We start from the raw sequence: 17,943 nt of genomic DNA, 5'->3' as shown, positions 1-17,943 counted from the left end.
CGGTTTGTAAAGAAAGAAAATTTAAATTCTTAACGTGTTTGAGAAATAAAATACGTCAACAAAACATTTAATGCAAATTGCATAACTTTAGGCGGTCATTGTGTTGTTCAAGCGACGCATGGTGGGAAAGATACACCAAACCAAATTAGCGATGGGCGAGTCGACCCAAACCCGAAAAGGGTTCGGAACCATCCTAGCTCCGGGTCGGTTCGTAAAAGGAGTCTGCTCCACATCCATCATTCGTTTTGCTTTTGAAAAAGCTTTATGATAAAACTTACCTTCTTGAAATCCTTTATACAGTAAATAAATGATATAAAAATAAATGACACTGCGTTGAAATGATTTCTCTTTATTTTCCTATACAATCAACTGTTCAATTTTTTACTTTTCAAAATATCGAATTGATTATTTAGATCCATCCCCATTGGAGGTGTTAAAAACTGAAGATACACAAACAGAAAACCAAAGAAGGAAGATAAAGAAGTGCAAACACACATACACACGGGCTGGAGTAATTTTTTACAGGAGGAATGTGTTTGGATTGATTTATTTTCGCAGCGATTTTTTTTTTATAACGGTTATAAAACATTTCATAATCTTAACAACGTCTTTATTTTTTTTAGTTCAAGTGTTTTGTTTCTCCGTCGCTTTCTCTCTGCACACTCTATACACACACATACATACATACACACACACGCGCGGGCGCGCGCGCTCGCGCGCTCCTGCACACTGTTCAATGTTAGTTTCGTCATGGGTTCTGTGTTTGTTACTTTTTCCGCTTCCATGCTTGCGCTTGTTCGTTCCGGTTGCCGTGCTGTGCGCATCGCAGTCATATTATTCTTCGGCGTTGCCTTAATTAACACTGATCTGATCTGGTTTGGTTTTGTTTTATCATACGAACGCACACGCACACACAGCCTTACACACGCACACACACAACCTCCATATGCACATACGCTTATGCACAACGTCGTACGGTGAGAAGTTTGTATCCTATCTTGCCTACGAACTACGTACGCACTATTTTGGATTTTTCTCAAATATTTCTTTTTTTTTTACATTGTACAGATATAAGAAGCAAAAAACTAAAACACACACACAAAGGAAACGGAACAAAATGTAACGAGAAGTGACTTAAATTTTTAACTGTTGGGAAATGCGTCAAATTGCCTATATTTAGGCGCTCGGTTGGTGAGTACTAAAATCGGACATTCGTAAGAGAGTAATTTCTGCTGAGAATTATCATCTGTTTATGTTAACGTACGTACGTGCATGTGTGTGTGTGTGCGTGGATATGTGTGCATTATGACTTGAATTTAACTTTTTCGTCGTTTCTCAGCAGGGACCATTTATGCCATTGTGTTTACGATTCTGTCTGTTATCCGTCTCTCTGCTAACGTTTCTTTTGCTTGCTAAATGTTTTCACCAGCATGAGTGTTGGTTGTTAATAAAAAATGAATCATAATAGTTATAATAAGAATAATAATAATAATAATAATAATAATAATAATAATAATAATAATAATAATAATAATAATAAATCCCTAACCGAGTATGCCCGGGATAAGGCATAGAATAAGGAGGAAATGCCTTATAAATCTGTAAAAATCTAATCAACACAAACGGTGTTGACAGTACGGCACTGGACCGTAATAATCAATTATAAATAAATAAATGAATAAAATAATAAATCCCAATAACAATAATAATTTCTTCATCTCATCCATAACTTTGCACAAAACACAGACCCACGCTTAAACAAACACACACAGGCACGTATTTTGTGCACGAGTGTGTGTGTGTGCGTCTGATCTTCCATTTTAGTACAGTTCCAATTTTCACATGTGTGTGTGTGTGCGCGTGTGTTTTTCGTTTCTTCTAATGTACTTATCTTCTTCGGTTTTATCATCCTCTTTTTTGAACGTGGCTCGTTCTTGTTTTATCGCCCCCAGAGAGCTGTTGCTGTTGTGTACTTTTCCCTCTTTTCCCTCTTTTCTCTCTCTGCCTCGCCCTCCCTCTCTCTCTCTCTCTCTCTCTCTCTCTTTTCTTTTTTAGTTTTAGTTATTATGTAGTTTATTTCTTTTTTCGTATTTTTTCTGCTTCTTTTCCATTTTTTCTAACCCAGTGCACCATTCGGCTGGTTTCGTTTTCGGTAGCGTGTGATTTTTTCTTTTGACTATTTATACAATCCTATTTCAACCTTAACTAGTTTTCTGTTCCGTTTTGAGATGATGTGCAACCACACGCGCGTGTGTGTGTGCGCGCACCTTTGTGTCCGATTTACATCGGATAACCTAGGGATCGTAGAGTGAACTTTTAGTACATATTTGATCTTTAGTACTTCACTGTAGCACATACAGTCATATTACACACATTTCACACACACACACACACACACACACAAGCTTACTCTCTCTTTCTCTTTCTATCTTTCTCTCGCTCTCTCCCATTCACACAAACACGCACAAAAGTGGTTCGATGCGATTTTTAATTAATTTTACTTTTGCTTTGTTTTAATAATAATAATATTTTTTTGCATCTTCCCCCATTCCGTTTTTTTCTTCTTGCTTATGTTTGCTTCTTATTGTTTCTATGATGTTTGTTTTTTTTTCTGTTGTGTTTTGCTTTCATCCTTTCTTCGCCGTTTCTGTGGAATCTTTTTTTTTATTTCAATTAAGCTAATGAAGTTCTTAAAAAGCTGTTTCTCATGCCCTTGTTTTTTTTTGTAATTATGATTTTTTTTTTGATAATTTTTCATTTTATTTAGTTTTTTTGTGTGTTTTCATCGTGTTTTTTTGTTCGTTAAGTTTACGCGTTTTGTTTTCCTTTTTTTTGCTAATATATTGGCTTCTCTTAACTCTTAACTTGTTCTGCGCTGTTGTGTTTCGCCCTACTCACCCAAAAACTATTTAATGCTTTGGTATATGTTTCCCGGAGAGAGGGGTGGGGAGGTGAGGGGTGGGGGATATTGATGAATGGGAGAGGGGAACGATTTTAAATCGAAGGAGGAAAGAGAGAGAAAGAGAGAAAATGGGTAATCGTGTTTCTCTAGCTTCTCTGTTATAGCCCTAACCTAATGGATTTGTTTTTTTGCTGTTGTGTTAGTTGCTATGTTTTCTTCATCTTATTTGCATCATCTTCTTCTATCGACCTCGTGCCCTTTTAATACGCATACTGGGTTCGTCATGTGTGGTTTTGTGTATTATCGCTTCGTTCGCTCTCCTTCTTTTGTTTCTTTTTTCCGTTGTTTTAGTTCGGTGTCATTAACATGTTTTAGAATTTGCACGTTATTGTGTTTGTGTTGCGTATTTGTTATTGTTTTTTTTTCTTTAATTACTGTTCTAGTGTGTCTGTTGTCTGTGTGTGATTTGTTGTTTTTGTTTTGCGAGTTGTTGTTTCGTTATTTATCACTTTTGCGCTGATTATCCCCAATCGACAGAAACAGAACCCGGAGCGACTTTTTGCTTGTTTTGTTTTGTTTTACCAATTATGTGGTAGCGTTAAGAGAGCTGGCTTACTTATTTTACTTCTGTTTAGTTTTTCGCACTTGTTTTCCTTTTCTTTCTTTCTCTCTTTTTTCTTTCTTTTTTCCATTCTACTTCCCCTCTCACTTTCACTCTTTCTCTCGCTCGCTTTTTCATCTATTACTTTCTTTATTTTTATTACTTGCTCTTCATTCTTCCCCTCGCTAGCAATGGTTCTCTAACTCTGCCACCCGATATTTTCGCTTAGTATACGTTATCAAAAAAAGCGATTCAAAATCTTGCACTAAGCGTGATTACTAGAGCGTTGAACACCCGTCATCGAATCATCCACACTGCTGCACAACAGCTCGGCGTTGCTAAATATATTTATATTTATATATATTTTTTTATATACCTATATGTATTTATATGTTAATTTTGGTTTTTGTTTACTGCTTACTATTCAAAGCTCTGCTTGCAAAACTGGATGCGTAAATAGCGACAAAAGAACGAAACAAAACAACACAGAATTATCGGGAAACAAAGTGACCTCTCGGCTATTTTGAATGATTTAACCTTCGTAACGGAATCACAAAATGGCGAAGGCTCTGCTTTAATTTCTAATGTCGCTACCGAAAGGACACAACCCGGATTTATCGGACGGAAAGTGGGCGATTCAGGGGTGCTTGATGTGGGGTTTGGGTGGGGATAAGGGGCATAAGGTGTGGACGAACGCCAGTAACCTGATGGGACGCGAGGGGGGGGGGGGGAGGGGGGGGGAGAGCAAAATGGGATCCCGCCGAAGATCAACAGTACATTGGCGTAAAAATGTTCTCCCAAAATGCAGTATTTTGGCTTTCTTTCCATAATGCGAGAGCGAGAGAGAGAGAGAGTCAGCGTAAGAGAAAGAGAAAGAGAGAAAGAATGACTGAAAGCTGCTGTGCAAGACCTGTTGTGTGATGCACGGTGAAAAGCCCAAACATAGATACAACAGAAGAGACATTAGGCGCTTTACTGTTTTCAACATATGAATTTTAATTTTATTAAGTAAAGCTTTTTTCTTGTTCGTGTTCTTACTTTTTGTTGATTTTGGTTTTATTTTGTTTTTTCTCCTATCTTTTTGTTTTGTTTTATATTTTATGTGTATGTGTGTGTGTGCGTGTGTGTTCTGATTCGTTTTTATTTTATCAATTTTAATCTGCCATTAGAAAAACTTGGTAATTGATTACCGGCGTAAAAGGTTTTACATGAATAGAACGAAAGTGCGAAACGAACGAGATTTTTGTATTCGCAATCTAGATAGCTTAAAGATTAATCCATTAATGGGCCAATCGACCAAAAAGGCAGTAAAACGGTATGGCGAGAAAAAACGGGCCAGGGAAACGGGAAGCCAAGGTAAGCTCTCAGGGCCAGCAATGGATGAAGACAGAGGTAATCCTTCTAATAATCGGCATGGCATGGCTTCAAAAACACTGGACAAGATACGTTTGTTACGCTCCTGTGTGTCTGTTTAGTAGCTTACTCTAAATTTTCTTTTTCTCCTTCGAAGCAGCCTTTTTGTGTATGTTTTTTTGTTGTTGTTTGTTTTTTTCTTGTCTCTTCCAAACAGCGCGTAATTTGTGTTTTCTTCTTTTAATGCAGCACACGGTAAACAGTGATCACCGTTTGTTTGATTTCATAATTTTTTATTTTATTTTACAGCCATTAATCCAGACAAGAAAACAGAGAGAAAGAGAAAGATAGAGAGAGCGAAAGAGTGGGAGAGAAAGAAAATGAAAGAGTGGGAAAGAAAGAGCGGTAGAAGAGACAGAGAAAGAGAAAGAGACGGAGAATGTTTGATACGGAATGAAATGAAAGCTATCTAAAAGGGGAAAATAGTACACATCATTTTTGTGGTTGGAAGATTATGTGTGTTTGTATAATGTTGGGTTCCGGTTTTATCACAATGTGAGGTTTTTGTCGAATAACATTACAAACATTTTATTTTTTCCTTTGGTTTATTCTTCTGTCTGGGTTTTTCTGTTATTTCTTGTGTTGTTTTTGTTTTGATGTTCCTTTTTTCCTAAATTATTTCTTATTTCCTTGTCTTATTTTTTTCCCGTTGTAAATCGAGTACGAATGCTCAAAAACATACTAATGAACACAAAAAAGTGCAGAAGAAAGTAAAAAGAATATTTTTTTACGCGTATTTACGTAAACGGAGCCACAAAAAAAGAACTGAAAAATGGAAAGAGTGTGTTAAATTATAAAAATGTAGATACAAAAAAATCAACACAAGATGCTTTTTAAATACATGCAAAGTACATCGATTTAATGAAAACAAAAAATTGTACAATTTTGTTTGCAATTTCATTTGCTAGTATTAGTTTGTCTCTCTTTCTAGTTATTTTCTTTTTCTCTTTTTCATACTCTCTTTCTCTCTCTCTCTCTCTCTCTCTCCCCGTCTCTCTTTCTCTTTTTCTTGCTTATTTTATTTGGACAGTGGAAGTGGCAATCTGTGGCATCTCTTTGGTTGGCTTCTTTGGTTGTTCGATATTTCAAATTCTACTTTCCTAGTGCACGATATCGTTCTTTCTCACTCACCCATTCTCTAGCTCGCTCACTTCATAGCTTCTTTTTGTGTTTCTTTTTTCACTTTCAGTATTTTTTCCATCGACGCATAGTAGTAACTCATTAGGGGTTCTTGTTTTTCTTTTTTTTTTTACTCGATTCTGCTTCTGCTATGGGAGCGACAGTTTCTATTTCCTGGTTTGTGTGTGCGAGTGTATGTATGTGTGTATGTGTTTAGTATGTTTTTTCATCGATTTGTGTGTAAGTGTGAGCTTGTCTAATACTAGATTTTTGTTTTTCTTTATTTTACCAGCCTGCCTTACTTCTTACTTGCTTTTGTTTTCGGGTTGCTTGTTTTTTTGTTTTGTTTGTGTCTTCTTCTTTAAAGGGATATTTGCTTATTTAAAATGGATTTTTTCTTTTAGTTAAGCTTACTTTTTTCTTGTTATAATCATAAGAATTTTGGTTCACTGCTTGTGTGTGTATGTTTCCTCCTCACTCCGCGTTATTCGTTCATCGCTTTCCTTTCCTTCTCTTACTCGCTCGTTCTCTATCGCTCCTTTTCTTTCCGTGTGTTTTTCTCGTATTCATTACCTCTCTTCATGTTTTTTTTGTTTTGTTTAATGTTATTGTTAGTACTAGTAATTATTATTAGTATTTATTATTATTATTTCTTTTGCGTTACTTGTAGTTCAGCTTCGCTTTGCTTTTCTGCTTTTTGTTTTATTTTAACTACAGCCTCGCCCTACCGCTTCCATTTGCAACATTGGTTTTCATAATTGTTTATTACACTATCCAAAAGAGGAAGAAATTCGGGAAAGGGTTTTTGTGTTTTTTGTTGTTGTTTCATTTAATTCTATGCTACTTTCTCTTGCATCTCACTCGCCCTTTCTATCTCTCTCTCTCTCTCTCTCTCTCTCTCTCGCTCTCCTTTCTAGCACGCGCGCATTCACTATCTCGCTCTGTCGAATTGCTAATATCTGTCTTTTTCTTTCGATCCTGTCTGTTACTTTCGCTCGTTTCGAACTACATTTTTTTCAACCTAGCTTGAGAATTTCTTTTTTTCATATTCTGGCTCCTAGAGTTTGCCATTGGTTTTTTTTTGTTTTTCATCTTTAATTTTTTAATTTCCTTCGTAGGAGGGGGAGGGGGGGGGGTTTGGGGCGGTTCTATCGTTTCGCGATTTTTTGTTTTTTTAAAGATAATAATTGCAGATTGGGGAAAAATGTGTATTTTTTTGCTGCTTTCTTTTCGTTCCTTTTTTTCTTCTTTAGTTTTACTATACTGCACCGGTACAGCATCCAAAACGCCACGTTTCGATACTGTTTCGATATCTTTTTCCATCGCTTATATTATATTTATGTATATATGTATAGACGCAACTTCGCTGCCTTTCTTCCGTTTTTTTTTTTTGTTAATTTTTCGCATTTATTTCTGTCTTTCCACCCTTTTTTGCTCCTATTTGTTCCTTCCCTAACGCTACGGTTTTCTTGTATTGTTTCATTTGGTACCAAGCTTATTCTGCTGTGTCTTGTGTCATGTGTGTTTTTGTGTTTTTCCTCTTTCTCGCGTACTACTACATATGCCTTTAAGCTTCGTGGCATTTGGCTTACATTCTAGGGTCTTATTTGTTCATGTTTCTGTTTGTTGTTGTGTTGCTTGTTTTTTTAAAATATATATTTCGAATGGTAGCTTATGGCCGCCCGGCGCTTGGGTGCGTTTGCTGCGTTTTGCTTGCTTGGCTGCTGTGTTCCTACTGTGCTCTACTGTAGGTTTCCGCGTTTCATCTTCACACCCCCTTTTCCCCTTTTACAACACCTCCTAAAGCCTTCTTCTTTGTTTTGTATCTTCCTTTCCCTGCTCGATGTGGGTGCGCACGAACTAGCTCTAACTATTTTCTGCCTCACGTACGGTCTGGTGTGGTGTATGTTGTCATGTTGTATGTTTTATTTTCTCTTCTTTCTTTTCATCTTCGAGAATCGCGGTGCACTACATAAACATTACTTCATTACGCTCTTTCTTTTGCTTTAGCGCTGCATTACTGGATAGTTTTATTTTCATTTTCTTTTCTTTTTTTTGTTTGGTTTGAGTTTTGTTAGTCGCTGTTAGTCGCTACGCAAGCCTGCTATTACTCTAAGAAACGTTTTTTTTAAGGAAGCAGGAAAAAAGATTTTCATAATGGGCTCTTACATGTGTATGTGTGTATGTGTGTCTCATTACACCTAGATTGGCTGATGATGGATTTTGTTTGAGGGCAAGTCGCGTTTGTCGGTGCCGTTAATGTGTCTGCGTGTGTGCGTGTGTATACGTATGCGTGTGTATGTGTTTTGTGTACGTGCCAGAGAATTTTCACTCTTTACATACGCTTTCGGGTTTGCGGTCTCTTGTTTCGTCTTTTTTTTTTTTTCGTTGCGCTTGTGTTTTGCGCTTCTTTCTTTTCTCATTTATCTTCTCATTTCTACACGAAGGGCTAACTAACAGAAGCTGATGTGGCGATAAACTTACAAGCTAAAAGGTTTGTGTTTTTTCTTCTTCTTGCTTTGTTTTGTTTGTAATTGTTAGTTTGGTTTTGTTTTTGTTTTAGTTTGATTTATTTGTTCTCTCATTTGTTTTCGCTACGCGTTTTACCTTTTTTTATTTTTACTTCTACGCTCTTGCTTGCAAGTTTTGGACATATTTTTTTCTACAATCCTGCCGTCTTCTGACACACGTCACAGAAATGGGGGAGGGAAGGGGTTGTCTTGTTTGTTTTGTTTCGTTTTTCAACACTATACACGTTTCGCTTGCTGCGCTTGCTATTGCCTACTGCGGAACCGAGCGCCCCCCAGGAATGGTCTCAAACGAGCAGTAAGATGAGCACAAAAAAGGAGTAGCAAAACTGAGCAGACATTTGGTAAATACATAAAACATAAAAACAACCACAAATCGTACCACTAAAGGCGCATTAGCTCACGCCTGTTGAGCCTAGAAAGAACCGAAAAATCGGAAGAAATCAAACAATGAAGAATAGGAAAAAGGTTTCTATTTTTGTTGTTTCAAATATATTGGTCAAAATTGCGATAACAAAGCGGAATTATATCTGTTTTGCTTGTGTTAAGTAATTCATTAGCTTGCTTATCGTGTTGATAGTTTTTTTTGTTTGTTTGTTTTGGTTGCAGTTGGTTGTTTTATTTTTTTTTTTTTGTTAAAGGACTATCTAAAAAGGTAAATCTTACGTTTCTACACCGTTCTCCGTTCCCTTCCACCCCCTTCCCACCACACACTACACTTACACCGGCGCACACACACACACACACACACACACACACACACTCTCATAAAGCAAGTGGTACGCTGTAAATGTGAACATTCCTTGGGGATGTATATGTGTGTATGTGTGCGTGTGATAATTTGCCGCTTAGCCGCTTATAGCTATAGCAAGGGGTTTTGTGACAATGTATATATGTGTGTGTGTGTATGTTTGTGTGTGTGTGTGTGTGTGTCAGTGTGTCGTTTTTGTGCAGCCTTTACTATTGCTTTGTTGCACAAAAGTCTAGCCTAGTAGCAGTTTTTAGGTTGCTTGTGTGTGTGTGTGTGTGTGTGTGTGTGTGTGTGTGTGTGTGTGTGTGTGTGTGTGTGTGTGTGTGTGTGTGTGTGTGTGTGTTATTTTTTTGGTTTGCAAAAAACAAATTTCGGGGTTCCCATAGGCTAAGATTTCAAAAATGTTAGTAACATTCACATTATCCCTTGTGCCGGGCCTGTGTGCTAACTGCCGATATTTATATATTAATGCATCTTTTTTTCCGTTTTCTTTGCGCCTTTTTTATGTATTTGGTTTTTAATTACATCCAGTGCGTGTTGCAAAAGACCTTGTTTTTGTATGTTTGTTTGTTTGTTTTTTTTTTGTTTCAATGGCAAAACTGGAGAGCTCTCGTCGCTTATTCGAATTTGTATTGAATATCTTTAAGTTTACAATGTTTTTCTTTGGTTATTTTTCACTATCTCACTCGCACTCTTTTTTACTCTCTGGTTCTCGCTCCATATTCCCTTTCTCTCTTGCTCTCACATCAGCTCACACTCTGTCTCTTTGCCTCTCTCGCGTAGCATTCGATTTGTTGTGTCTGTGTGTTTGGCAAAATTATCCACTTAAATGAGATGTTTTCGTACTGGTTTGTTTCGCCACCCTTTTCGCGCTCTTTAATTAAAACGACGTTCGTTTCGGGTTCGGTACGCTTTAGTTTTATTAGCTTACACACATTTGTTTTTCTTCAGTTTGTGAGTTTTGTTTTTCTTATGTTTGGGTTTTTTTTGGTGTTCTTGTTTCTTTACACATTTTCTTTAACAAACGCTCTGTTTTGCTTTGCCTTTCTTCTTCTTCTTATTCTCTTTTTTCTTACCTCTTTTTTGTGTTTATCTTGTTTTACTGTCTGACTGTTTTACTATTTTTACTGTCTGTACTGGAAATTTTTTATAGGCGTTTCTCCCTTTCTCGGTTTGCTCTTTCTCACTAGCTCACTAAGATGTTAGGTGTTCTCTCTTTCTGTTTCTGTCATTTTGCTGTTGTAGTTGTTTGGTGGTGGACAATTTTTCTCGATTGTTTTTTGCCTTTCTTTCCCTCTTTACTCGTTCCGTCTGTTGCGAGTGGCGGTGTTGCGATTTCTGTGAATATGTTTTCCCCCAGATTTCAGTCCAGCAGTTGTAAGGATCGAGTGAGGTCAGATAGTTGGTGTGTGAGTGTGTGCGCGAGTATATAGGGCACAGTTTTGCATCGGCTCACACATCCCAAGGGTACTCATTGTACGGCATCATTATCGTTACGAACAGTTTTTCGACATAAGTATGTTTGGCATAGTAGGGGAAAAAATTGAACGTAGTCGTTGTTGCAAAAAAGGAAAAAAACAACATATATATATATATATATACATAAACTGATGTGACGTTCGGGTTCGGCAGTAGGCAAAAGTTCAATCGTTTCGAGGATGGCGACACTCCCGCCAATCGAAGCTTCAAAAGCTGTCCCAAAAAACCAGACCACACAGTCTGCATCGAAAGCGTCGTGGTTGTTTGGTGTTAATTGACATTGGATTTGGTTGAGCGGTTTCGATGTGATGCAACAGGATAGCGACAGGCGACGCCATAGCCTTCATACCATATCAAAAAGGGAACTATTTAGATTCCAAGACTTCACCCCGGTCCAGATGGCTGTGTATAGAGAATCGTCGTCGTTTTCCGTCAGCTGTGTATATTGTGCGTACACTACAAGATTGGTAAAGGAGCTTTTGGTTGGTTGATTGAAGTTGAGTTTCAGAAAAGAATAGACCGTCAAATTAATATAATAATAAAATGAATAAAAGTGATATATAAAAAAGAAATGTGTTTAAAAAATAACAAATACAAGTACTGTGATATTATACATTTGTAAAATCAAGAAAATACGAAAATCAGGCTAGAAGAAAATAAATCATGCGCCTCAGCAGGAACAGGACAAAAAAAAAGGAAACAAAAGCGAAAAAAACGAAAAAACACCAAAAACGCGCCAAAAACCAAAAACTTAAAATTATCTAACTATTTTCGGAAAATATTAACCAAAGAAAGAAATGAAAAAGGAAAACCACAACAAACCAAATAAACGAACTGAACACGTCCCAGGAACAGGAAAACAGTGTGCATCTTCTTTGTTTTTTGCTATCGTAGGCGTGAATATGAGGTGCGTTCGTGTGAGAGAGAGACAGAGAAACCGAGTGAGAAAAAGGGGCGAAATCAACTGGCAAAAAAGAGAGAAAGACACACAGACAGAGAGTAGTGAGTAAAGAAAGAGAAAGAGAGTGTTTGTGCGTGAGAATTAAAGAGAGAGGGAGAGAAGTGAAGAAAACGAGAGAGAGAGAGTGAGAGAAAGTGAGAGAAAAGAGAAGGAGAAAGCGAGAAAAAGAGCTTAAGTGACACCGAAATGGTGAAAATACTAAAGGGATGATAGGCGAAGCAAAGAGAGACGGATGAAGCTTTCCAGTTTTTGTTTCATTTCGATGTTTAGTACTGCGATCTTCTTGGCTGGTTTACTATTTTCAGTTGCAGTTTGTGTGTGTGTGTGTGTGTTTGTGTAATGTTGTTCTTGTTGTAGTTGTGTGTCGGTGTCGATTGGTTGGTTTTTTCTTTCACTTCTATATCCCATCTCGTCTCTCTCTCTCTCGCTCTACTCTTTTCTCTCTGTCTCTCTCACTCTTCTCATTTTCCTTTATCTCCCTTTGTTTGTGTTCCCCTTCTTTCCCTCTCCCATTCTGCTCCCCCTCTTCCCTATGGATGAGTATTCGATGGAGGCCAAGTGAGAGTAATTCGTAGTGTACTAAAAAGGACGCAACAATTGGGATGGCAGCACTTTTTCTTTTTAACATGTGTATGTGTGTGTTTTTTTCTGTCTCTTTTCTTTTCCGCTTTTTATCATTATTGGTTTTGTTTGTTTGTTGTTTTTTTTTTGTTCTGCGTTCACCTTGCTCACCTTTTTTTTTTGTAACTTTAGTTTGTTTTTAGATTTTTTTTGGTTTGGTTTGTTTCATTTCATTTTCATTTCCGCTTTTTCAGAGTATGCGTTTTTGTGTTTTTTTTTTCGCTAGACTTAGATTCATTATACAATATAAGCTTACACACGCCTTGTTGATTTTTGTTTGTTTGTTTCTTTGTTTTTGCATAACTTCTTCTGCGCATTAGTTAGCTTTGCTTTAAAGTTCTTTATTTTGGTTTGGTTTTCTTCTTCCCTTTCCTTTGTGTATTAGTGTCCTGTGTGTGAGTGTGTTTGTATGTCCACGTTTGCTTCGGGGCTTTGTTTGACTCTTCAGTTGTATTGGGTTTGATTCTTTTTGTTTCGTCTGATAAGTCGCTCTCTGTGCGATATTCTACACGTACCTCATTGTCGTGTTGCGTGTTTGTGTTTGTGTGTGTTTTTGTTCTCTGTAACTATAAACGATTTCTGCACTTTCTGCGGTAATATGCGTGTGTTTGTGTTTCTTTTAAATCTTGTTTCACCTAGCTTTGCTCCACTTTCATTTATAACTTTTGTCACTATGTGCTTCTCTTATTCCGAGCTTTCTTTTTAATTATTATTATTTTTCTAGTCGCTTCATCTTTGCGGTTTGTTTGTATTTTTTTTTTAGTTTGTTTTGTGTTGTTTTTGCTGGATTAGAATCTATAAAGAGCAATACGTGAACCTCTTCCATTATTTTATAGAAAAAATATATTGAATAATAAATTAATCTGATTAAGAATTCTATTGAAGTTACTCGTTACTATAATATCTCAATTCTTCTCTTTTTTTTAATCCGAGGAAGGGGTTGAAGGTTTTGGGGGAATAGGAAAGGATGTAGGATGAAGATTTTATGTGTGTGAGTGTATGTGTGTGTATGTATGCGTGTGTGTGTGTGTGTAGTGCGTTTACTACCATAGCCCCACTTCTAGCTAACCGGCTAGATCGTACGTAGTCGGTGCGGGTTTTTTTTCTTTTTCTTCTTTAAATGTTTTACTTTTACTCGTTTTAAGTATGTGAATAATAAACATGGCAAACTACATCGCATCCAACCCTTCCCCACAGGAAAAAAAGAAATATATGCGAGCATGCTGCGCATCGAAGCTTAAGAACGTTTGTTTAGAATTTTGTCAGATTTTTTAATAATGTTTCCTGGTTAGTGAATGTGTGTGCTAGGCTGAAAAGAGTCGAAGGATAGAGAGAGAGAGAGAGAGAGGGAGAGAGAGAGAGAGAGAGAGATAGAAAGAAAAGAAAAAAAGATAAGAAAGCATCCTCTAACTCTCCTTTTCACACATACTCTCTACCTCTTTTTTCTCTTTCTCTCTCTCTCCTCTCTCACACACACACACACATGGTTTACATTCCCACCCTTACTCTCCCTATTCACCCATTCCCCCTTTTTTTGTTTTGTGTTTGCCTACGAGCTTCCCTAACACCTAAGATTCACTGGTCTATCCTCTGTTCGCCCTATCTGCGGCCTACGAGGCTAAAAAACGTAGAATAGGAGGTTTAGTTTAGTTGGTTTTCTTTATGTACGCAAGCATAAAAACGTTTAATTTTCCACCCTTGGTCACTCTCAATCGCACCACCAGTTAGCAAGTGAACCAGAGCACGCAGTAGGATAAGAATTCGATTTTACAGAGGTGATGAAAGAACAAAACTCAACCCAAAAAAGGAGTTATCTACAAATGGGGCAGAACCGTACGCTGTACGCTTGCGGAGTAGGGCTTCTACTATAACCCTCCTATAACGTTGAGGTTTTGTTTTCCCTTTCGTTTCTGATTTGGTCTGTATTTTGTGTCCGGTTGTGGTTGTGTTCAGAGAGAAAACAAAACGACATCACCCCAAATGCTGTTATCTCTTGGGAAAGGAAGTCTAGGGCTTGGGACTGTAGGAGAGAGGTTAATCGATGGAAAAACAGGATGTTAAGAGTGGATCAGTATAGTGTGTCTACCTTCAACGGGTACTACAACTATCAGAACATTAGTTTTAGGAAGGGAGGGGAAGCGGGGATTAGTGGGGGGGGGGGGGGGGCGGTTCTGTACTCTAGACTGTAACCTCTACACTGTAACGTCCGTCAACTTCTGTCCTTGTGGTACGCTAGAACGTTGCCTACATGCCTGTGCCAATACGTTTTAGTCCTGTGTACTGTATGCTATGTGGGTTGTCCGTTGTGTTAGTACAAGTCTGACGCTAACTCTCACCATCAGATGGCGCTTCTCTCTCACACCTCACTTGAAGCTTCGCTTAGTATCTAGCTTCTGTTCCTTCTGCTCCGATTATTAGTAGTGTACCGCACAGAGAGAGACCGCGCGCTTCTGTGTGTGTGAAAGAGAGAGAGAGAGAGAGAGAATGGTCTTAGCTTTTAGCTAGTGTGTTTTGTCCTCTGTGTGTGTATGTGTGTTTTTCACGTTTCAGTTTTTAAAAAGTCTACACGCCGCGCGGGTTTTGCCTTTTGCCTTGCTCTTTTTTTGGTTACGTTTGTTTTTTTATATTGTTTTGTTTTGTTTGCTTTGCGACGCTTTACTTTTGCTAAGGTATGCTGCTTGTTATGTACGTGTGTAGTGTTTGTTTGTTTTGCAATCTTCTCTTGCTTTAATGTGGTATAATTGCGAATGATTTCCTTACGAGTTCGGTTTTTTCCCTCCACCCCTTTACGCTTGCTTTAAGTTATTGAATATTTATTTACTTTTTGGTTTCGTTCCCTTTGGTTTAGCTGTTGTAGGTTTTGTAACAGTGGTAGTAGTAGTTTCCTTTATTCTCCCCCTCCCCATTTTTTATATTCCCATTAATCTGTGGTTGCCTTTCTACGCTTTTTTGCCTCAGTAGTTTTGTGGTAGCAGTTTTGGTTGTTTTCTTTTTTTCCTTATTTACCTTCTTATTTCTCTCTTTCGTTTCTTTCCTATATCGTGTGTCTGTTTTTTTGCTTCGTTTTGTTTTTTTTCTTCTGGTAGTTTTTTGTTTTGTTTAGTCTATATTAAAGTTTTTTTTTGTTTGTTTTGGTTTTTGGTTTGACAATAGATGAAAAAGTTTTGCAAAATACGCAATAAACTGCGGATATTGTGTTCAGTCCTCAGTAGTTAAGGACGAGTAGTGGAACGGACATACGGCCGAACGCTCTAGGTTTTCCCTACCAATCCTGTACCAGAGTGTTTGGGACGCATGGACGCCCGGAGCTCCAAAAAACCGTGTAAGTGTGTCTGTATGTAGCATGGGGGGAAAAAGGGGGATTGACGGGGGTTGAGGGAAGGTAGAGGGAAGGGGGGGGGTTTAAGGAAGAGGTTAATGGGCGGAGACCTCTGGTGTGTTGGTGTGCTACCTGTAAGCGCACACGCGAATCGATTGCAACCGCTATTGAGATTTCGATCATTAGTTTTGGGTATTTGCTTTTGCAATTATATTTGCATCATGCTCGTAGCAGAAGAAGTTATTTAGGGCTTCAAGAACGCATTACGAACCGGCGACAAACAAAAAGCGATATTGGCCTGTACACGCGTACTAACTATTCGCACATTCCATTCTTAGTGTTAGCACCAGTCCGCCATCTTTGGACGCTTTGCATTGTTCGCACTAACAGTCGGGGAGACGTTGTTGGAAGCTTGACGCGCCAAAACAGGTCCTCGAGGGTCGTCCGCTTCTGCACGGGGAGGTCGCCTTCCACCGTTGTTTTTTGGTGAAACCTTCGGGACGTTGATGCTTGTTCTTCTGCTGTTGATGCTGCTGCTGCTGCTGCTGCTGCTGCTGCTACTACTACTACAACTACTACAACTAACTTGCTCCTTTTAAAAAGGGGGAGGAGGAGGTTTGTAAGGATAACGTAGGGACGTGAACGGAGATGTCCAGTAAACACGTGGCGTGGCGTGACGGGGTTAACACAGCTCGTTGTGTACCGTGGTGCGAGCGTATCTAGCGCCAAACTACACAGCATACACCAGAATCGCTCCGAAACCAACGAACACAAAATCCTGATGTACGCCTCGTTTGCAGGCGAAATTGGCTTGGAGGCTAAGAGAAGGAAGGGTGTGTGAATGTGTTAAACATGGAACACGGTGGAGCAGGAGGCCCATCTCGGGGCGTGCTGTACGGGGCTGGCAAACTGTCCGCGTCGTGTGTCCATCCGCTCCGGCGATGGTTGGCGATGGGGAGACCGTTCAAACCGTTCAGACCGCTCTCGGTGAAACTGGCAGCCAGCGTATGAGTTCTGCTGGCCAAAAAATAGCGCGAAGTGTTCGTTTCACTGACGATGTTGATGATGGGTTGGAAATAAAAGAGAGATTGAGAGAGAGAGAGAGAGAGAGAGAGAGAGAGAGAGAGAAACAAACAAGAAGACGAATGGTCCAGATATTAGATGATGTACTGTATTTTGGCCATCCTTGCAGGACGTGGCTGTCCAGGTGCAGACGCACGCACCCGACAGCCAACGTCTGGAGGATATGGCAATCGTTTCGGTACAGAGTTTGTACAAGGGGAACATAACACAGACGTTGGGCTAAGGAGGTTGGGAAGGAACGGGAAAGGGAGACTGGGAAGGTATGTTACATCACGGGGAGAGGGAATTCGTTTGAACGGGTCCAAAAGTTGTCTGTCAGTGGTCTGTATGGTCCGAATGTTTTAAGATATCTTCTAACATTGAGTCGCTGTAGCTAGGATAAGAGTCCAGAACTTCTTGCTGCAATTCGTCTGTATAACTTGGATGTCCATGTGGGGAGCAATCAGGAAGTCTTAGTTGAGAGTCGTCTCGTACGAATGTTCTTATTAGGATATTTAATCATTACACAAACTCTCACACTCTCTGCTTGCGTTACACCTATTCTGACGTCTCTGTCTCTGTCAAAAGTCATATCCTACTTGTTGGCCTTGCTTCGTAAAGTTATAGAGATAGAGAGAGAGAAGAGAGTGAGAGAGAGAGAGAGAGTACACTATCGTGTTATCTGTGTGATATTCCCTTTTTTTTATTTAGTAACGATCGCTAACTCAGCTCGGACACTTTGGGCCGACTGACCCCAATTCCCGCAATTGTTCCTTGGTAGAAGAACATTGGCATAGAATGGCTATATAGAAAGAGACAACTATCTACACGTAGGGGTGTTTACTACGGGCATACTACTTTTCGAGCAAGCTATACAAAGGCAAACGAACAGCGTTAACTTCACCGGCGTCTAGCGTCATTCCCAAAACAAAAGAACAAAAACAAAAACATATCAAATGTGAGATCAGCTGTCGGGATTCCGTGGATACCGGATATTCCGGTATGCAACACGCAACTACCTTTCCAAAACAAAAAGAAAGTGAAGAAAACATAATCAAGGGAACATTGGTTCAGCGAAAGGCACTAACTAATCGCAGAGAGTCGCAGCTGATCTTGCTTTTTTTTAGTTTTTAAACTAGGTCAGGACAATAGAGCCTACTGTGTACTTAGTATTTTTTCTTCACCAA

General features: G+C 38.8%; 2 protein-coding genes across 7 annotated transcripts in view; both read right to left on the bottom strand.

Annotated features, from left to right (window-relative positions):
• The window catches only part of LOC126563177 (synaptic vesicle glycoprotein 2B), a 383,950-nt gene that overhangs the window by 177,363 nt on the left and 188,644 nt on the right, over positions 1-17,943 (bottom strand). The gene's annotated exons all lie outside the window — the stretch shown is intronic.
• The window catches only part of LOC126568426 (potassium voltage-gated channel protein Shaker), a 416,918-nt gene continuing 415,484 nt past the window's right edge, over positions 16,510-17,943 (bottom strand). For all 6 annotated transcript variants that reach the window (XM_050224901.1, XM_050224917.1, XM_050224926.1 and 3 more), the window contains one exon: positions 16,510-16,744. Coding sequence is in view for 1 of the 6 variants with exons in the window: in XM_050224917.1 (XP_050080874.1) it covers positions 16,742-16,744 (3 nt within the window). In the remaining 5 variants the exon portion in view is untranslated. The remainder of the gene's footprint in view (positions 16,745-17,943) is intronic.

This window comes from Anopheles maculipalpis, chromosome X (assembly GCF_943734695.1).
Source record: "Anopheles maculipalpis chromosome X, idAnoMacuDA_375_x, whole genome shotgun sequence".
NCBI lineage: Eukaryota > Metazoa > Arthropoda > Insecta > Diptera > Culicidae > Anopheles > Anopheles maculipalpis.
Note: the sequence above shows the minus strand (reverse complement) of the source record. Positions and strands in the feature narration are given on the sequence as shown.